This window comes from Diabrotica virgifera, chromosome 3 (genome assembly GCF_917563875.1).
Source record: "Diabrotica virgifera virgifera chromosome 3, PGI_DIABVI_V3a".
Classification (NCBI taxonomy): Eukaryota; Metazoa; Arthropoda; class Insecta; order Coleoptera; family Chrysomelidae; genus Diabrotica; species Diabrotica virgifera.
This window is the reverse complement of record NC_065445.1, coordinates 147,070,552-147,089,655: the sequence shown is the minus strand read 5'-3', so window position 1 is coordinate 147,089,655 and position 19,104 is coordinate 147,070,552. Positions and strand designations below refer to the sequence as shown.

The 19,104-nt window shown below is 32.0% G+C and overlaps 1 protein-coding gene across 12 annotated transcripts in view; it reads right to left on the bottom strand.

The window, feature by feature from the left end:
• LOC114334083 (protein son of sevenless) overlaps positions 1-19,104 on the bottom strand; it is a 652,420-nt gene that overhangs the window by 61,921 nt on the left and 571,395 nt on the right. For 11 of the 12 annotated variants that reach the window (XM_050646939.1, XM_050646934.1, XM_050646936.1 and 8 more), the window contains exon 13: positions 11,671-11,931. The exons of the other annotated variant lie outside the window; for it this stretch is intronic. In XM_050646939.1, the coding sequence (XP_050502896.1) occupies positions 11,671-11,931 (261 nt within the window). The remainder of the gene's footprint in view (positions 1-11,670; positions 11,932-19,104) is intronic. 12 annotated transcript variants of the gene reach the window in all.

Here is a 19,104-nt window from a genome sequence, read left to right as displayed (position 1 = left end):
AGGAGTCATAACCTGATTAGACATTATTCTTTTTATAAATTTAAGTACAGTGGAACCCCGATAAGTCGGCCCCCGATAACCCGGAAGTCCGGCTAACCCGGACCGATTTTCATCAGACAAACATTTCAACAATAAAAATGTATGTATTATGTTAAAACATTTTATCTGTAGCCGCTTCTGGAATGTCTTAAAAATATCGAATTTCACTGACAAAATATCCCACAGATCTTCGCTTCGACCATAATATAATATTTGAGAGATAATGGGTATTTGTGTAATTTGAACTATACGATAGTAAAAATGACTCATAACACGCGGCGGCAGAGCGACGTGTATTATCTCAGGCTATCAAAAACAACAGGCACCTGTTATTCCTTTATTTATTTCCAACTGTCTTAGCATTGTTTAAAAAAAAACTATAAGACTATTTAAAAAATTCTTTTTCAAACAATGGTCTTTTAAACAATGAAATTCTTTAATAACATAACATCGTTCCGATGGCAGACGAAATTGACACAACCGAAACTGACTGAGTTTTTTTACCTAGAAATGAACAATACTCTATACTGTCTAGTCTATACTATACCTACTCTATACAACTATAGGAAAGAACTGTGCATATATATTTCATGTTATTTCAATTATAACGGACTTTACCTATGAGTATACCGTATTTTATTAATTTTTACCATACTCTCCGGCTAACTCGGATTTTCGATAACCCGGATCGACCGCGGTCCCGATTAATCCGAGTTATCGAGGTTCCACTGTATTGAAATATTGGTATTATGGTCAAATTTTATTTCTCATTCCAATGCCATCTTTTTCCTACATCAAACATCGAAATCATACAAAATGTTTCTGGTATGCAAGTAAATATTAGGCCACTACATGACGAGAAAATTTTTCCCTTTGATAGCATTACCAGCCTCGCCCACTGACGTTATTATTGGGTAATCTGATAAGTGGACGGAGTAATATTTATGATATTAAACGAATAAAAAAAATTGTAAATATTAGCAAATTATAATGTGTAACAATGTACGCCAACAGAGAAACGTATCAGTATCTTGAGAAGGACCTCCACAGACGCAACAATTAACGCTACTGAGATCGACTAGTTTCACACTGGTTAGCGACCCCACTTTTACTCCATGTTATTTTATTGAGAATTACCATTAGTGTGAAAAAGATCCCAATGCTACTAAGAATAACTGAAGTGAAGGTGTTAACACTTACAACGGGGGTCACGCTAAATAACATAAATAAACCAGGCCAGTATAGATCTGTGCAAAAATAGTTTATTATGTTACAGCCATAACTTGGTCAATCCTATTTTTCTCCTTGTATTCTACACGTAGCTACAGTATTTTACAATTTAATTGTTTTCCCATTTAATTGGTAGCTATGTCCACTGTCCACTAATTTGCTTATCGCCTTATTAATCTCTAATCAATTTTTTCTTCAGTTTTTACTATCTTTATATTTGGTTATGTGGTATATTAGGATATTGATTTAAATCTATTTTTCATACAAAGCTTGATTTGCAGAAAGATGTTAAGGTAAAAGACGTTTGGTGACGTTAAATGATTGCTTATATATTTCTACTTATTTAAATAGTCTAAATAGTGTCATATGTGCTGCAAATATTTTATTAATATACTACTAATGTTAGGAAGGAAAATATCTTAGGTTTTTCTTAACATTCAGTGTTAACCGGTCCTGTCTATATCTGTTGGAAATGGACGATTTGTTACCCACATAGATAGCTTGTTGTAGTCAACTCGAAACATAAAATTTTTCAATATATTCAATCGTACGTCATGTAACAACTTTTCGAATTTTTATGAATATATTTTTTAATCGGTATACGGTTGTTGAAATATGTAACTTTATTTGTGATTAATGGATGGATAGTACATACTGAGAAAATTATTGAATTTGTGCCATCGTAGTCGAAAAGGTCAGTAGACGACAAGGTTTTAACGGGAATAAAATATGTATTACATGACACTGGAATTTTTTTATTAAGATATAAGTTCTTAAAAGTGAATATACCAAAGTGCTGCAGTTCTTCAAAGACACTAATCTTTTTAATAAAATGTAACAGCTTATTATTTTGTATTATTAACATTTTATTCTGTAAATTTTTAATAATTGTTATTTTATAATTTGTTAATAATTGTATAAATCAACTATACCATGCCAATGGCCTTAGTTGTCGAGGCATTTAAACTAAATAAAAAAAATTTCTTATTTCATAAAACTTTGTGATCTTAATTATTATTAGAAATTATCTACTTACATTATTATACTGAGAATAAACTTAAGTATTTTGTTTCTGTTTGATGACAACGAGTTTTCTAGTTTTGTCAACTGTCACATTTAAGAAAATGAACCAAAATAAACTTTTAGTTCTGCATCTCATTCCAAATTGTCACGAGGGCAATACGAATCTATAATTTTAAGAGCTCTAGTGTAATTCGGTAGAATCATTTCATGAATAAAACTGTAATTTTTAAATAGTGTTGTTAGTATCTAGCTAATATTGTATTGATATTTTCCTCTGAATAGTTGCTAAGCCTACTATTGTTGTTCACTTAGTTGTAGAACATTGATTGTGGTAAATGTCACTGAATATTTATTTACAAAGACTTTAATTTTGTATATGAGTATTAAAAAATAACCTATAGAATATCAATCGATAGTAAGAATAAATAAGAAAATAATGCTCCAGTTTGTTTCTCAAACTTGTTGCCATTCGGCAATAGTCACTCTCTTGTGTCTATTGCCAGGCAACACGTTTCCGAAAAATTAGCGCATTATTTTCAATAACTTATTCTCACTTTTTATATTATTTCGTAGATTACAAAGCCAGTTATAGTACAAAATTGAACTGACTTTGATATTTTCATTAAAACATAAATTTAGTTTCTTTTTCTAAAATATTCCTTGCATAAGACGACAAAGCCATTTACTTTTTAAAACCATCAATTTATCATACCACTAAACTAGTAGTCGTAGAGGTAAAAGTTTTGAAGATGATTTAGTAGACAATTAAGTTGGTGCAACTGAGCGATAACTTGAAAGAATTATAAATAGGTGTTTTGACGAAAGCTCCTTATATAGAAATATGACGAAACGATGAACTAAGAAAGTGTTTAACAAACACGTAGCATTATTTTCTAAAAAATAAATGTTTGTAGGTTTTTGGCAAACTGACCTTTAAACATTACATAGTAATGAATGGTTAAACGTTTTTGTGTGACAGAAGAACAATGCATTTTTAACTAAATACATACATTAATAATTATTAAACAGACATTTATTTATAGAGAAAATAAACTGTAGGTACATAATCTGAGGCTTAATAACAATTATTATATTTTTTAAATTTTATAAAATGTATCCAAATAAAAAATATTTTGCATTAAGAATTTATTAGTTTAAAATAAAATTATTTGTGAAATATTTACATAAAGCTATTGGTTTAATTTCAAATACGATTACCAGAGCTCCGATTTATAGGCATCAAATATTCTAAAACAGAAAAGTCTAACTTGTTTAACTCTTGGGAATAGGGAGGCCATCTTATGGTTCTTTCCCTTCTAATTCATCTTCCAAAAAAATTATCATTTAAATGCTCACGCGACAAAAAACTGAGACGTACTGAAGCTCATGTGATCACAGAGTTTATGTGATAGAGAAAAGTAGTGCTCGAGAACATATTTTCTAATATTTTTTTTACATAAAATCATTCAGGTGTGAATTGAAAATGAATGATAGTGGAAATTATGTCTTTTTTTAAATATAGGTACCAGTATTCTTGGAAGTAGCTTCATCTCCAAATAAAACCTATTCGAAGAACTATACATCAAGCTAAATTTGTTCCTGCAGCCACCAACAAAATTGTACTCTATTTATTATAGTTACCCTTGTTAGGGCTCTTAATACTAATGTGCATGACGTGGATGGCTCTTGTTCTTTTTTAAAATTGTCTTCCTCTTCTTCTTTTACTTCTTGGAGATCTTTCCATCTGTTTAATTCTGAAGCTGCCTCTGGTTAATTTCCTGGGACGTCGATTGCCAACTATCCCTCCATCTTTTAGATAGTTTTCCTGGGGGTTTTGAACCAGGCGGGTTGTTTTCTGGGACAATTTTTGGGAGTCTATTCTCATCCAAGTTGGTTGTTCTTTGTTGGATGGATCTTAGATTTTAAGGGATATGTGAAGAAGGTTGTTTATATCTAAAATTTGAATATGCTCCAGTTGAAGTTGTGTAAAATGAAAAAAAATATAACAAAAAATTGATTTTTTAATGGCATGGTTGATGTCAATCAGCTAGCCACAAAATTATCAATTTATCAAGCATAAAAGTTTAAAGACCGTAAAGCCCATAAAATATCAATAACGAAGAGTCATTTGAATACAATCCCGTATTTTGCAACTTTTCATTCTGAATTCTTTATACTGAATATTTCGGAAAGTATATCTACGAGAAAAATGTATAAATAGAATTGTTTGCAAATTAATTTTAGAACAAAAGCCTCTTGTGAAACAAAAAAAAATTTAAGCGTGTAGATATGAAATTCATAAAAAATTGTAAAAATAACGTTTTGGAAATTAGCTTAACCCCTTCGTGCCGGATCGTCATTCAGCAAGTCGGCTCCTATATACGGATTCGAGCGCTTACCAGGCGGCTTCGCGCGGTCGGTTAAAATACAGTATCACACTACAACTAATTAAAGTTAATGGAATAATAACACTAATTTTAGAAATAAAACTATTTTTATTAAATTTATTATTCTACATTATATTTGAATTAAATTAAATTTTATCCATAAAATGCCATTTTAAAAAAAATTATTAAAAAAGATAAATAAGATAATTCGGATGGAATTCCCCAGATTATTTTGTGCTTGATATCGCCCAATCTCCTAATCTGGGAAATTCCATCCAAATTATCTTGCAAGGGATAGTAAGGTAAGTTGTAAACAGCAGCACAGTAACTTCACCTCCCACACAATCCCATCAGTCAAACATCCAAACAACCTTATCACTTTATCACCAATCAAATTAACTAAATCTAATCTCCTTCTGGACATCACCCACTTTTGGGCGTGGTTTCCCCACTTTTAGATTTGAATAAGGTACTTCGGACGGAACAAAAATACCTGAAATATTCAGATGGTGGCCCGCCGTATATGGCGAACGAAAACTCATGATGCACCCGTGTGCATCACCGTACTGAACGGACAGTCAAGCGTGATGCACACGGGTGCATCACCGTACCGAATGGGTTAAGGCACATACAATTTGGTATAAATAATTTGAAGTTATCTCTCAATGGTGTAAAGAAATAGCAATATCTGATTTCGGTTGCATAATAATTTTGCAATCTATGTCCGGAAAATTTGAAAGTCTTCAAATCTTTGCTGTTTGAAAAATTGTGTGTTATAATAAGAACTGATATTTTTATGTACAGAAAATCAAATGTGCTTTTAAGCTCATCTTTTGATGCAAAATCCAGAAAAAAAGGTATCACAAAAATGATGCGTTTTTCTTTGATTTCATTAGTAAATTTCCCCTTTTCTAAGTGGTCGCCCAAGATAAATCGATGGGAATCTTAAAACGAAGTTGCCGAAACTTTTCATGCTACCAAAACCGTCTTTGCCTTCTTTGGTAAAATTATCGTGTGTCCATTATTTGCACTGTATGTTCGTAGGTTCCATTGACGATTATACAATGGCGCATAAAGTTTTTCAGGTTGTGACGATAGCTTATCAAAAAGTCAAAGTAAGCAACTGAACGCCAATTGAAAGTGTTACTTCAGTTTTTTATCGTTTGGCGTGCTCTATGTTACGGTTGAAAGGTCTTTTTCTCAAAGTTCTTGTATAATTCATAATGAATATCAAATTTTGATAAGATGTATAACAAGTTGTATAGCTATTAGGCCTTATTTAACATTTAAATAGTAACGGAAATAGTAAACACTACATTTTATTTTGATTGGGCTAAGTTCAAGGTTTCTGTCAGGTTCGAAATAGATAATTAATTTGAGGCTGGCCTTCGTTGATTGCTTGAAGTAAAAGCATGGTTTTTTAAGTAAACCGATCACACTTCGATCAAAATGTGCATATATTATCACAAATTATATTTTGGATTATTCTAAAGATTACATCAGTTTGTGGAACATCGTATGGACTTAGTTTTCCGATTCCTTGTTGGAGATTATAGAATCTAGTTTCTGTGAAAGCCTTCGTTAGCTATACATTTTTTGTACGAAGAAAAAACCACGTGTTTCCACCGCATAGATTTTCCTGAATTTTGTATAGAGGCTGTGAATTATATGTATTTTAAATATTAGTTGGAGACCTTTGTACGCTGAAGTCGGATATTTATTCCGATTTGATGTTGGCCGAAATGCAGTAATGAGGTTGTTGGATGCAACTTTTTCTATTGGTTGTTTGTAAGAATGTTGATGGTGTGAAGACGTTCAAGTTTTGGAACTAAAGGTTAGTGAAATTATTTACATCACTACTTTCCCGTAGAAAAGACTATTCTTTTGTTTTTTTATTTGAGAGACACTTCAATATCTCACTAGTCAATCTGTTCCTAACATAGATAATAGTTTATTACTTCATTAAAGTCATATCAAAATTATTATTCAACAGTTTTATTTTAAAATAATGTAAAGAGCTCTTAGGGAATTAATGCCTGGTTGCACCAACAGATCTTCAGATCTCCAGCTTAGCTAAGCTCTACTTATAGATAGGGCCTCCTTGAGTATCACTTACATTGCACCGTAATTTTAGATTCTTACCGTATTATCAATTATATCTATTATTATATTATGGTAATCTTATTGTAATATATTATAATTAGATTATATTAATTCTTATGATATTCTCGACTTAAGCCTAAGATCTGTTGGTGCAACCGGGCATTAGGTACTTTAGTTGAAACCTCTTCGAGGTGACTTTTTAGCAAGTGTTTTTCTCTTTCATTTCAAACATTGTAACGATATACTTATTATATTGATGTTTATAATAAATAATATTTGTTTTGGTAATAAAGTTATATGTATTTACTATTTAATTTATAATTCTCACATATTTTTGCTGGCGCCCTGTAATTAGATATTCCTAAAATCTACTTTGAATAAATCATTTTAGGCCAGACTAAAATGATTCCTTCTTATGTTTTCTAACCCACCCCAGAGAAGTCTCAAATCTCTATGGTCTGACTTTTATTTGTTTGTTTTCTTTAAATTAACTATAGCTGTTACAGAGAAAGCGTCTTTCTTGGTAACATCTAGTTTGATGTATTAACAAAAGTTACTAATTAACAGAACGCTCTATACCAGCGGTTCTCAATCTGTGGTACATGTACCACTGGTGGTACATTTCATGTTTTGAGGTGGTACACAAAACGCAAAAACAGCCAAAATCAGCACCACTATTATAGTTATTTAGATCACCTAGTTAGATATGTATTTCAGTTAGGTGGTACCAAAAATAATAAAAAGTATTTGGTGGTACATGACACAAAAAGAATGAGAACCGCTGCTCTATACTGTTATATTTAGATATGAGACTGTTTTCTTGTGACACGTTTGAGCTAGACCACCTACACGATGCACACCTACCTACACGATGGACATACCACGTCAAAAGATCGCTGGGAATTGCATGCAGGAAGCCAACGGCTCTAACTTTACGTAGCTTTATAGACTAAGAGCCGCTATAGGTGAAATTTCTTAATCGTTTTAGGCACGATGGGACCCTATAACTTAAATAGTAGAACCTAAAAGAAAACGTTTGAGCACTGTGCCGTCACTTTTCAGTGGCGCATCAAACTTTCCACTTATGGACGGGATACATAAATTAAAAAATACCCTCCCTCATTACCAGAATTTAATTTTTTCATTTTTGTAAGTTCTATGTGATTAAGACAAGATTCATCGTAATTTTAACCCACCACCCCCTTCTCCCTGCCCCCACCATCAAAAACTTTATTTTTCGATTTTATTTTTTTTTGGTGGGATGCAATCAATTTTAAAATTTCAAAAAATTCACACGCATAGCTGAGGCTTTTATAAAACATGCCTATTTTTTATAGACCTGTAGGTTGAGTGTACATAACCTCAAAAAATTTTAAAATTTTTAAATATTCTAAAGGACTCAGTTACTTCAAGTTACATATATAACCTATAAAAACAAAATTGATTTGATATATTATGAAGTCTATAAAATAGGGAAAATCCCCCAAAACCCCCCAAAAAACAGTTGTTCGGATTTTTGAAAGTGGGGAGCCTTACGGAAAAATCTGAAAAAAATTAAAAATATAGTGTTTGATAAAACACACAAGATTAAGAAAAAATTAGAACTGCAGCTATTCCTCAAAAAAAGTTATACGCTTTTTTGAAAAAAAAGTCTTTTAATTTTTTGAGGTTATGTACACTCTACTTGTGGGTCTATAAAAAATAGGCATGTTTTATAAAAGCCTCAGCTATGCGTGTGAATTTTTTGAAATTTTAAAATTGATTGCATCCCACCAAAAAAAAACCAAAAACGAAGTTTTTGATGGTGGGGGCAGGGGGAAGGGGGTGGTGGGTTAAAATTACGCTGAATTCTATATGTTAATCACATAGAACTTAAAAAAATAAAAAAAATTTAATTCTGTTAGTAAGGGAGGGTAACTTTTAAATTATTTTTTCCGTCCATAAGTGGAAAGTTTGATGCGCCACTGTCGACGCATGTGCCACTGAAAAGTGACGTCACAGTGTTCAAACGTTTTCTTTTAGGTTCTACTATTTAAGTTATAGGGTCCCATCGTGCCTAAAATGATTAAGAAATTTCACCTATATATTTTAGTCTATTACGTAAAAACATTTACTCAACACACACTATCAAAACTAGAGAAATCCGATGATTTAATAGGGCTTAAAGCATCTGACAAGAAAGAAAAACCACAATCTTTACCATTCTATAGACAATAAGATTCTTCCGAATTTGCGATATCTCTGTTATTTACTACCGTCAATGGGAATTAACAACAATTTTAGTTGAAAATACGTTAATTTTGACGTTTCGATTTCCACTTCGAAAAGCATTATCAAAATAGCTTCAGAAGCATACCTACCTATATGTTAGTCACACTTATCGCATAATCCTTATATTATATGAAATATTACTTCAGTCAATAGACCTGATTTAACCAAAAAATATATATAAATATATATATTAATGGGTTTGAAATAACCCGAAAGTAATAAGTATGTATTAAGTTATGTTGTTGGAAAAAAGATATCAGTTTAATCTATTTCTTAAACATGTTCTAATTTAGTACGTTCTTTAAAGGTAAAATATTGCAAAACCTTTAAATTTTAAAGAACCGCTAGAATTGACATGAAATTTGGCATAAACATAGCTAACAAGTCAAAGACAAAAAAATGATATTGTGCCGATGTGTGCTTTTGCAATAGGGGTGAGTTTCACCCCCTTTTGGGGTGAAAATATGTTCGAAATAAGTCCGGAAATGGATAAAATGACTAATTCTAAGCAACTTTTGTTCTATAAAGTTTTTTCACCAAGTTAATACTTTTCGAGTTATTTGCGAGTCAATATGTTAATTTTTAACCGGACAAAACTAGACCTAAACAAACACGTGTAAAAGAAAAATTAAAGGATCTTTAGACCACATCAATAATATCCACCATAAAATTCAGTTTACTATGGAACTGGAAGAAAACGAAAAACTACCATTTTCATATGTGTTATAAGAATATATACAGTATACCGAAGACTCAAACAGCATACCGACAGATATCTACACGCTGCTCACGTCATCATACTGCACAATAGTACGTTCTTTAAAGGTAAAATATTGCAAAACCTCTAAATTTTAAAGAACCGCTTGGATTGACATGAAATTTGGAATACACATAGCTAACAAGTCAAAGAAAAAAAGTGATATTGTGCCGATGTGTGCTTTTGCCCTTGGGGTGAGTTTCATCCCCTTTTGAGGGTGAAAAATATATGTTCGAAGTAAGTCCGGAAATGGACAAAATGACTAATTCTAAGCAACTTTTGTTCTATAAAGTTTTTTCACCAAGTTAACACTTTTCGAGTTATTTGCGACTGAATATGTTAAATTTTCTCCAAAATATTCACGTTTTCAGACGGTTTTTCGCAAATAACTCAAAAAGTAAGTATTTGGTCGAAAAAAATTTCTTATCAAAAATATAGCACGTAAAAAAGTGAAAAACATGGTGTATATTAGGTCACTATACTTAGTAGAAGCAGAGTTATAGCTAATGAAAAATAGGTTCATATTCGTCAAATTCCAAATCGAATATTTTAACGTGCCATAACCAAAAAACGAAGCACTTTTTTGGGGAAAACTCATTTTAACTTTTTTAAAGTGTTTAAAAAAATGCTTATTTTTGTTAAAAAAAAATTATCATAAAAAAACAAGTTACGCTCAAAATAAAGTTGGTCCCTTTTTTTTGGTAAGAAATCGGGAAAATCACTCCCTAATTAGCATTTCAAATGAACTTATAATTGTTACCACTTCACAAGTTTTTTACTCGCGTATGTATTGATCATATGATCTGTAAGTTTCATCGGTTCAAAGTCCTTATTTTTGAAAGAGTTGTAGTTAAAAGGGCTTGAACGAGTCACTTATCACGAGTGTATGCAAATTTAGAAACACCGAATCTTAACCAATTTGTGTCTTACAGAAAAACAAAAAAATACAAAATTATTCAGAAAAGTAAAGACGACATTTTTATTGTTTAAGATTTTTGTTTTGAAAAAAAGCATTTTTTCAAAATTAAAAATTTTACTTTAAAACCAAACTTTCAAAAATAAGCACTTTGAATCGATGAAACTCACAGATCATATAAACACAACATAAGTAAAGTAACTTGTGAAGCGGGTAACGATTAATTTCATTTAAGTTGCTAATTGGGGGGTGATCTTCCTGATTTTTTTTGCCAAAACAAAAGGGACCAACTTTATTTTCAGCGTAACTTGCTTAAATTTGATGCTAGAATTTTTTTTATAAAAACAGAAATAAATTTTTTTTAAACACTTTAAAAAAGTTGTAATGTGCTTTCCCTAAGAATGCTTTATTATTTGGATATTTCACATTAAATTATTCTATTTAAAATTTTTCGAATATGAACCTATTTTTCATTAGCTATTATAACTCTGCTTTTGCTAGGTATAGAGACCTAATATATAGACCGTTTCTTTCACTTTTTTATAGGCTATAGTTTTACCAAGAATATTTTTTTCGACAAAATGCTTACGTTTTGAGTTATTTGCGAAAACCCGTCTAAAAACGTGGTTATTTTGTTGAAAAATGAACATATTCACTTGCAAATAACTCGAAAAGTATTGATTTGGTGAAAAAACTCTAAAGAACAAAAGTTGCTTAAAATTAGTCTGTTTATCAATTTCGGGACTTATCTTGGAGATATATTTTTTCACCCCCGAGATGGGGCGAAACTCACCCCCAGGGCAAAGGCACACATCGGCACCTATCACTTTATTTCTTTGACATGTTAGCTATGCGTATGCCAAATTTCATGTCAATCCAAGCGGTTCTTTAAAATTTATAGCAAAACCGTGAAAGAATGTACTAATTATATGTATACTACTTACATCTGTCGTATGTTTGATCATCTTCAACAAATTGGGACTAGTAGTTTCTTTATCTCTCTTCGTCCACACCGAACCGACCAATTCAGATGGTTTAATTGTCCTATACAAATCGAATTCGAGAATCGTAAGTTGCCTCGCTAATTCTACAGGGTGCAGTGTCAGAATGCCGTACTCATCCTCTGGACAGTTGATATGTCTTTCGATGGGAGGCGGTGGATCGTCAAATGCGAATTTTATGTGCCTTTGGTTATCGTTTTCCATCTAAAAAATAGTATTTAATGTAAGAATTTGAAGAAACTATGGTTAACCTACAAAATGCAATTAATGGCATAGAACGATGGTCCAAAAAATGGCATATAAAGTTTAATGTATAGAAATAACTTCATATTGACTTTACTAACAAGAAAATCAATTATCTACCAATAATCTTAAACAACAGCATTGTTCCTAATAAGAAAATAGCGAAATACCTGGATTTAAATCTGAACATTAAACTCAAATGTAAGGAGCATGTTAAAAAGAAAACTGAACAGTTGAAGATAAAGTAAAAATAATATGTATTGGTTGATAGGTAGGTACTCTCAACTTTCCATCCAGAACAAAGTACATACTGATTTACACATCTTTGGGCTACAATTGAGCCACTCAGGAAAAGTGGTATAACTCACAAACATTTGTTGGTGAAATTGTATTTTTCACCACTGATCAGAATCCGTCACCACTGGCTCAGTAAGTATTACTGAGATTTTTTAGTTCGTTAACATACAAAATCTTTAATTTACCAAAAGTTAAGTTATATGCAATTATACCACTTTTCTTCTGGGCGACTCAATTATGGGGCTGTACCAAAAAAAGCAATTATAGAAATTTAGGAATGCTGGAGAACCGAACACTAAAAAATATTGTAGGTGCTCCTTTGTATGTTCGGAATTATGATTTACGCAGACACCTTACACATTGCACGTCAGAGAAAACGGGCACCCCAAAAAATGGGTCATTTTTGATGTCTGGTATCTCCTGAACCTGTTGTCCGATTTAAGCAATTTTTTCGATACGTTACAGCCATATTTAAAAATATCGCTGTAATAATATTGTTGTTAAACAGGTACATTTTCATTGTATACCGGGTGTACGAATCAAACTGTGTTTTTTCTCAAAGTTCGCAACACTCTGCGGAATATTTTAGCATTTATGAAGTACTGAAATTAAAACCCAACTACAGCCTCAGGTCTTCATAACATTCTGTTTTTTTGATTCTTTCGCTTATATTGGATAATACAAAAGTTAGGTACTTTATAACTAGCCATGTTCTTAATCAGTACGGGGTGTTTCTAAATGAGTGCGACAAACTTTAAGAGGTAATTCTGCATAAAAAATAATGACAGTTTGCTATATAATCGTATGTCCGCAAATGCTTCGTTTCCGAGATAGGGGGTGTCGAATTTTTTCTTACAAACTGACGATTTATTTATTTGCTTTAAAACCGGTTAAGATATGCAAATGAAATTTGGTGGGTTTTAAAACGTAGGTATTGCACATTTTTGACATACAATTAAGAATTTAATATTCACCAGTGGCGTGCATACGGATAATATTATCCGTCATATTACCCGTATGCACGCCAATGGTGAATTAAAAATTCTTAATTGTATGTCAAAAAACGTTCAATAACTACGTCTTAAGGCCCACCAAATTTCATTTGCAATCTCAACCGGTTTTAAGGGCAGCCAAAGTCCGAAAATTGAAGTTTTTTAGGTTATGGTTGAAAATTATTCTCTGAAATCTTCTCTTTCCAACGATATATAACACATTATAGTATAAAATATATGGTTACAAAACTATTTGTTTTCTGAACGTCTGCACTCAACTTACTGTGTATCGGTAGCTTTATAGCATATTAGAGTGTTTTATGTTTTTGCGATTTCCCGAATACTAGGTTTTTAACTTTTGATGTCAGATATTCAGCCCTGTGATGGATGACCGAAGTTATCGTTAACGTAAAGTTATCCTGTAGTTATGTTATAACCATCGAATTGGTGTGATGTATCATACTTAACTTAACTATTTGCGTTATTTCTTGACAGTTCTTGAGTTATCTGGTCACTTTATAACGCGACGTTAAACCTCAAGTTATGAGATAACTCTGTAGTTATGCAAGGTTAGGTTCATTTTTGACTTGTTTTTAGACAGAAATCAAGTGAATTTAGAAGCTAGTAATTTAATAATTAAGAATAGAAGGGTAATACAATTTTAAAAATTATACAAAAATCAAATCGAGCAATATAAGTTGAAATTTTATTTTAAGTACATACTGAGCTTTCTATCCAGAGTTGCCAGATGATATTTTATAAATCCCCCACTTAGAAACTGAAATTCCCTGAAATTGAAGCTCAAACACCTCAAAGTCTCCAAATTTAAATTGTTGCCGCATTTTAATAAATTATTAGTCAAATGAAGAGAACAGTAAAGCAAAATTCATACTACAATATCAACGAGGGCCATGGAAATAATTCATAGTTCCTATCGTCTTCGATTATATGGGAGTATAATATACAGTTCTATGTACATTCGCAAATTTAATTTACCATGACCCCTTAAAATCATCCATAATTTTCCGCCCCCAAAAAATCCCACTACAATTTCTGCTTAGAAAAATTTCAATAGACGCTTTCAAATTAACCCAAAATTTTGGGAAAATACACCAATCTGGCAACCCTGTTTCTATCTACCGTTTGAAAGCAACTTACAAACACCAAGGAACCCAAACAGCTGTTTCCTGTTCGGTCATCGGCGGTAGCCAACGACGGGTATGTTCGGAACAATCTCTCTCGCTCACTCCAACTTGTACTATTTGTACATAAGGTTCTCTTTGTTACTTCAAAATTTGTTCCTCAAAACTTCTTTCTAATATAACGTTGATGATATAACTATCTCATAACTGCGAGCGATACAGCACACCAAATTTTACCTATACAGTTATGGGCACGTTATTCCTGAGAGTTATCTTAACTTTAACTCAAACGTTAAACTTAACTTCGGTCATCCATCACAGGACTGATTTCCGGATTCGTAGATGCTATAAGGTCCAAATTTTTACAGTAGTTGTAGATAGATAATATCCAGTTCCGCGTAAGTTTTATTGAAAAATGTACAAAAACAAGTAAAATAAAAAGTAAAATCTAAACTTTTTGGGTTTCTTTTTGTAAGAGTATTTTAAAAAATTTTAAAATAAATATTTCTTTCACTCTAACTTTACAAAAATCTACGCGGAACTAAACAATGCATGTACATAGTTTCAAAATAAAACAAAAATTAGGTCTCTAAGTGCTTTGGTTACAGAGCTATGTAACATAATGTTAACATTGTCGTTAAATGGGACTTTGGGTGCCCTTAAAGCAATAAATAAATCGTCAGTTTGTTAGAAAAAATTCAACATCCCGTATCTCGGAAACGAAGCATTTGTGGACACATATTTATAAAGCAAACGGTCATTATTTTTTCATGCAGAATTACCCCTTAAAGTTTGTCGTACTTATTTAGAAACACCCTGTACTGATGAAGAACATGGCTAGTTGTTCCTAACTTTTGTGTTATCGAACATAATCGAATGAATAAAAAAAACAGAATATTAAGAAAACCTGAGGCCATAGTTGGGTTTTAATTTCAGTATTTTATAAATGCTAGAATATTCCACAGGGTGTTGCGAACTTTGGGAAAAAAACACAGTTTGATTCGTACACCCGGTATACAATGAAAATTTACCTGTTTAACAACAATATTATTACAGCAATATTGTTAAAGAATAAGGCTATAACACATTAACAAAATTACTTAAATCGGACAACAGGTTTAGGAGATACGAGACATCAAATATGACCCATTTTTTGGGGTGCCCGTTTTCTCTGACGCGCAGTGTAGTTGAATCTATTCCAAATGGAATCAAGAAAGTCGCCAGGATACATGAAGAGAGGTTCCATAAGCATCTCATCCATGAAGTACTTCAGCTTCTTGTCGACCAACCCAAGATGCGTTTAGTCCTCTTTAAACCGTTTAAGTTTGTGTAATGTGTGAAGTTGTACAAGGCTTAGTTAGTGCTGTGCATTGTAACCACAACAAAGAAGTGGGTATTTCATGAAAAAAGCTAGGATGGACCAGATGACATCTAGTTTACAAACAACTTTAGTTAATTTAGGTTAAGGGCGTAGGCGCAAAAATTTGCTCCAAATGCGTTTTAAATGCATTTAAACTTTCAAATCCTGAGAAAAATAGGAAAACCGAGTTAAATTAATTCTTTATTGTGTAAAAAAATTGCACATAGTTTTCGAAGTAACAGAGCGTAACATGGGGCTGGAAATTATCCATCCTAGTTTTGTTTTCTGGAGTATTGGATTGTTAGGGCCTAATTTTATTTGACCAACACATAGCAGATTCCAAAAGTGACTTGTACATGTAGAATATCAATATCAGATGGGATGCCATAGTTTGGAACCGACAGCTGAATATTAAAAGGAATATGAACGGCTGAAGTCGCTGAATCAAGAGGGTAACTTGGAATCGTATCACATATGTTGTCAACGACTAAAGATGGCATTGAAGATTCATATGAAGAGTTAAGCGACTTGATTTGGATATTGGTTTTGAATCGAACATTAGAAGAAACTTGACCAATACCGACAACAGGAATTTTTGCTTCATTTCTGGGCACACCTAATTTATTTAGAAGCCTGTTTGTTAGAAAATTTGATTGACTGCCACTGTCGAGCAGAGCTCTGAAAATGTTTGTTTTCTAGTTCATCAAGCACTTGGACTCGTACAGTTGACAGCAAAACACCTTCCCTGAGGACGGTGCTTGAAAGAGAATGAGAATTTAAACTAGTACTTGGTTCAGGACTAGGACTTTTAACTGATTCAAAGTGCAGTAATGTATGATGCTTTTTGCTGCACTTTTTACTTTTTCCACATTTACTCGAATTGTTTGGATGACCACTGTATAAGAAGTTGAAACAGAGAATGTTTCTTTTTTTCTCCATGCGAGATTGTACATTGTGTTTAAGGGTATAGGCGCAAAATGTCGCTTGTCAAAATGTTCAATGTGTTTTAATGTATTCAATTTTTTCGAATCCTGAGAAAACTAATAAGTATTTTTGAAAAATTTAAACGCAGAATGAAAGATTACGTTATTACCGAGGGCCGAAAGTCCCTGAAAACTTCTATAATGTTTAATTTAATAAGTTACAGTGGTAAAAAAAAGAGAGAAAATTTAGTGTGACTGTTAATTTCAAATATCTCATTCAAAAGAAACTTTTTGTTTATTCTAAAGGACTTTCAGCCCTTGGTAATAATGCAATCTTTCATTCTGCGTATAAGTTTTTCAAAAATACTTATTAGTTTTATTAGGATTCGAAAAAATGAATACATTTAAAACACATTGAAAATTTGGACAGGCGACATTTTGCGCCTATACCCTTAAACCCCTTCGTTCACGAGTTAAATTTCTGTAATCTATTTCTGTAACTAAAGTATTTTATTCAATAAGTAATGTATGGTGTCTTACAAAACAATTTTTTTCTTTAATTTATACAGAGATGAACATTGCATTTGTCAAATGTCAATATAGAAATGTCGCATGAAATATAGAAACATATATTTCACAAAATTAAATATTTTGTTCAAAATCTTTTAGATGGAGATATAGTGGAACCTCGATAACTCGGATTAATCGGGACCGCGGCCGATCCGGGTTAGACGGAGAATATGGTAAAAATTGATAAAATACGGTATACTTACAGATAAACTCCGATATAATTGACATAACATGAAATATATATTCACAGTATACATCTAAATTACTAAAAACACAAACCTAAGCAAACGGAAGCGAACAATACAAGACTGTACTACACACAATACAGTCACAATCGGAACAATGTTATGTTATTTTAGAACAGTGAAGACTAAGGCCATTGTTTAAAAAAGAATTTTTTAAATAGTCTTTTAGTCTTTTTTAAACAATGCTAAGACAGTTTGATTGAAATAAATAAAGGAATACTACTACAGGTGCCTATTGTTTCCGATAATTCAAGACAATGAACGTCGCTCTGGCATGCCGCCGTTTGCCATGAGTCATTTTTATTATCGTATAGTTCAAATTACACAAATACACATTATCTCTCAAATATTATAATATTACATACATTTTTATTTTGAATTATTGAAATGTTTGTCTGATGAAAATCGGTCCGGGTTAGCCGGACTTCTGGGTTATCGGGGGCCGACTTATCGGGGTTCCACTGTACATACAAAAAATTATAGAATAGGTTGTCCTCAATTGAGGACACAGTGAACGAAAGAAGATACTACATGTAGTGCAGTCACTGAAGGTGGATATGAGCTATTACCTCCGATTTCGTTGAACCTCCATCGATCTGCATGAAAATTGGTGAGTGGTTAGAGGATATCTCAAGGAACAAAGGTGACATGGTGCCAACTTGCGCTTTTACCCTGAGGGTGTGTGCCACCCCTTCTCGAGGGTGAAAATTATTTTATTAAAAATAATCCCATAATTCGATGGAGGGACAAATTCTAAGTAAAATTTGTTATATAAAGTTATTGAAATAAATCAAAACTTTTTGAGTTATTAAAGATCAAATATTTGAATTTTTCGTTAAAACAATGCATGTTTTTAACCAATTTTTTATAAAGAACTCAAAAACCGTAAAATATTACAAAAAAGTTATTATTACCAAAATTGAAACTAATAAAAAATTAAATAAATTCCTGACTAAAAAAATTTTTTAGTGATAACTGAAAGTGAGTTTTACAGTGCTAGTCAAAAGTCCGTACCCCCCTCGTATCTTTTGAACGGTTATACCTATAATAGTGAAATTTAGAGGGAGGAAATAAACGGACGTAAGCTTCTTAACTAGTCATGACAGGTGACGTAATAGTGACAGATGACGTTACAGAGCCACTGTGACCGATAATTTTAAATGGGACCTTATGGCAAGTGATACCTCGTTTGAAAGGTATTGAAAATACCTATTCAGTCATACTAATTTTGTTTGAGTTTAAGCTAATTTTGATGAACAAATAAAATAAATATAAAATTGTAGTTTCGCATTTAATTAATAAAAATTCAAAATTCCGCCTATGATTACTTGTCAAACAGGTTGACGTTGACGTAAAAACTACTAGAGAATTAAAAAACGTCAACTCTTTTGACAAAAAATGCATAAGCGGACATTTGAATTTTTATTAATTAAATTCGAAACTACAATATTATGTTTATTTAATTTATTCACCAAAATCAAAATCAACCTAAACCCAAAAAAATTAGTATGAGTGAATATGTATTTTAAATACCTTTCAAACGAGATATCACTTGCCATAAGGTCCTATTTAAAATTATCGGTCACAGTGGCTCTGTAACGTCAT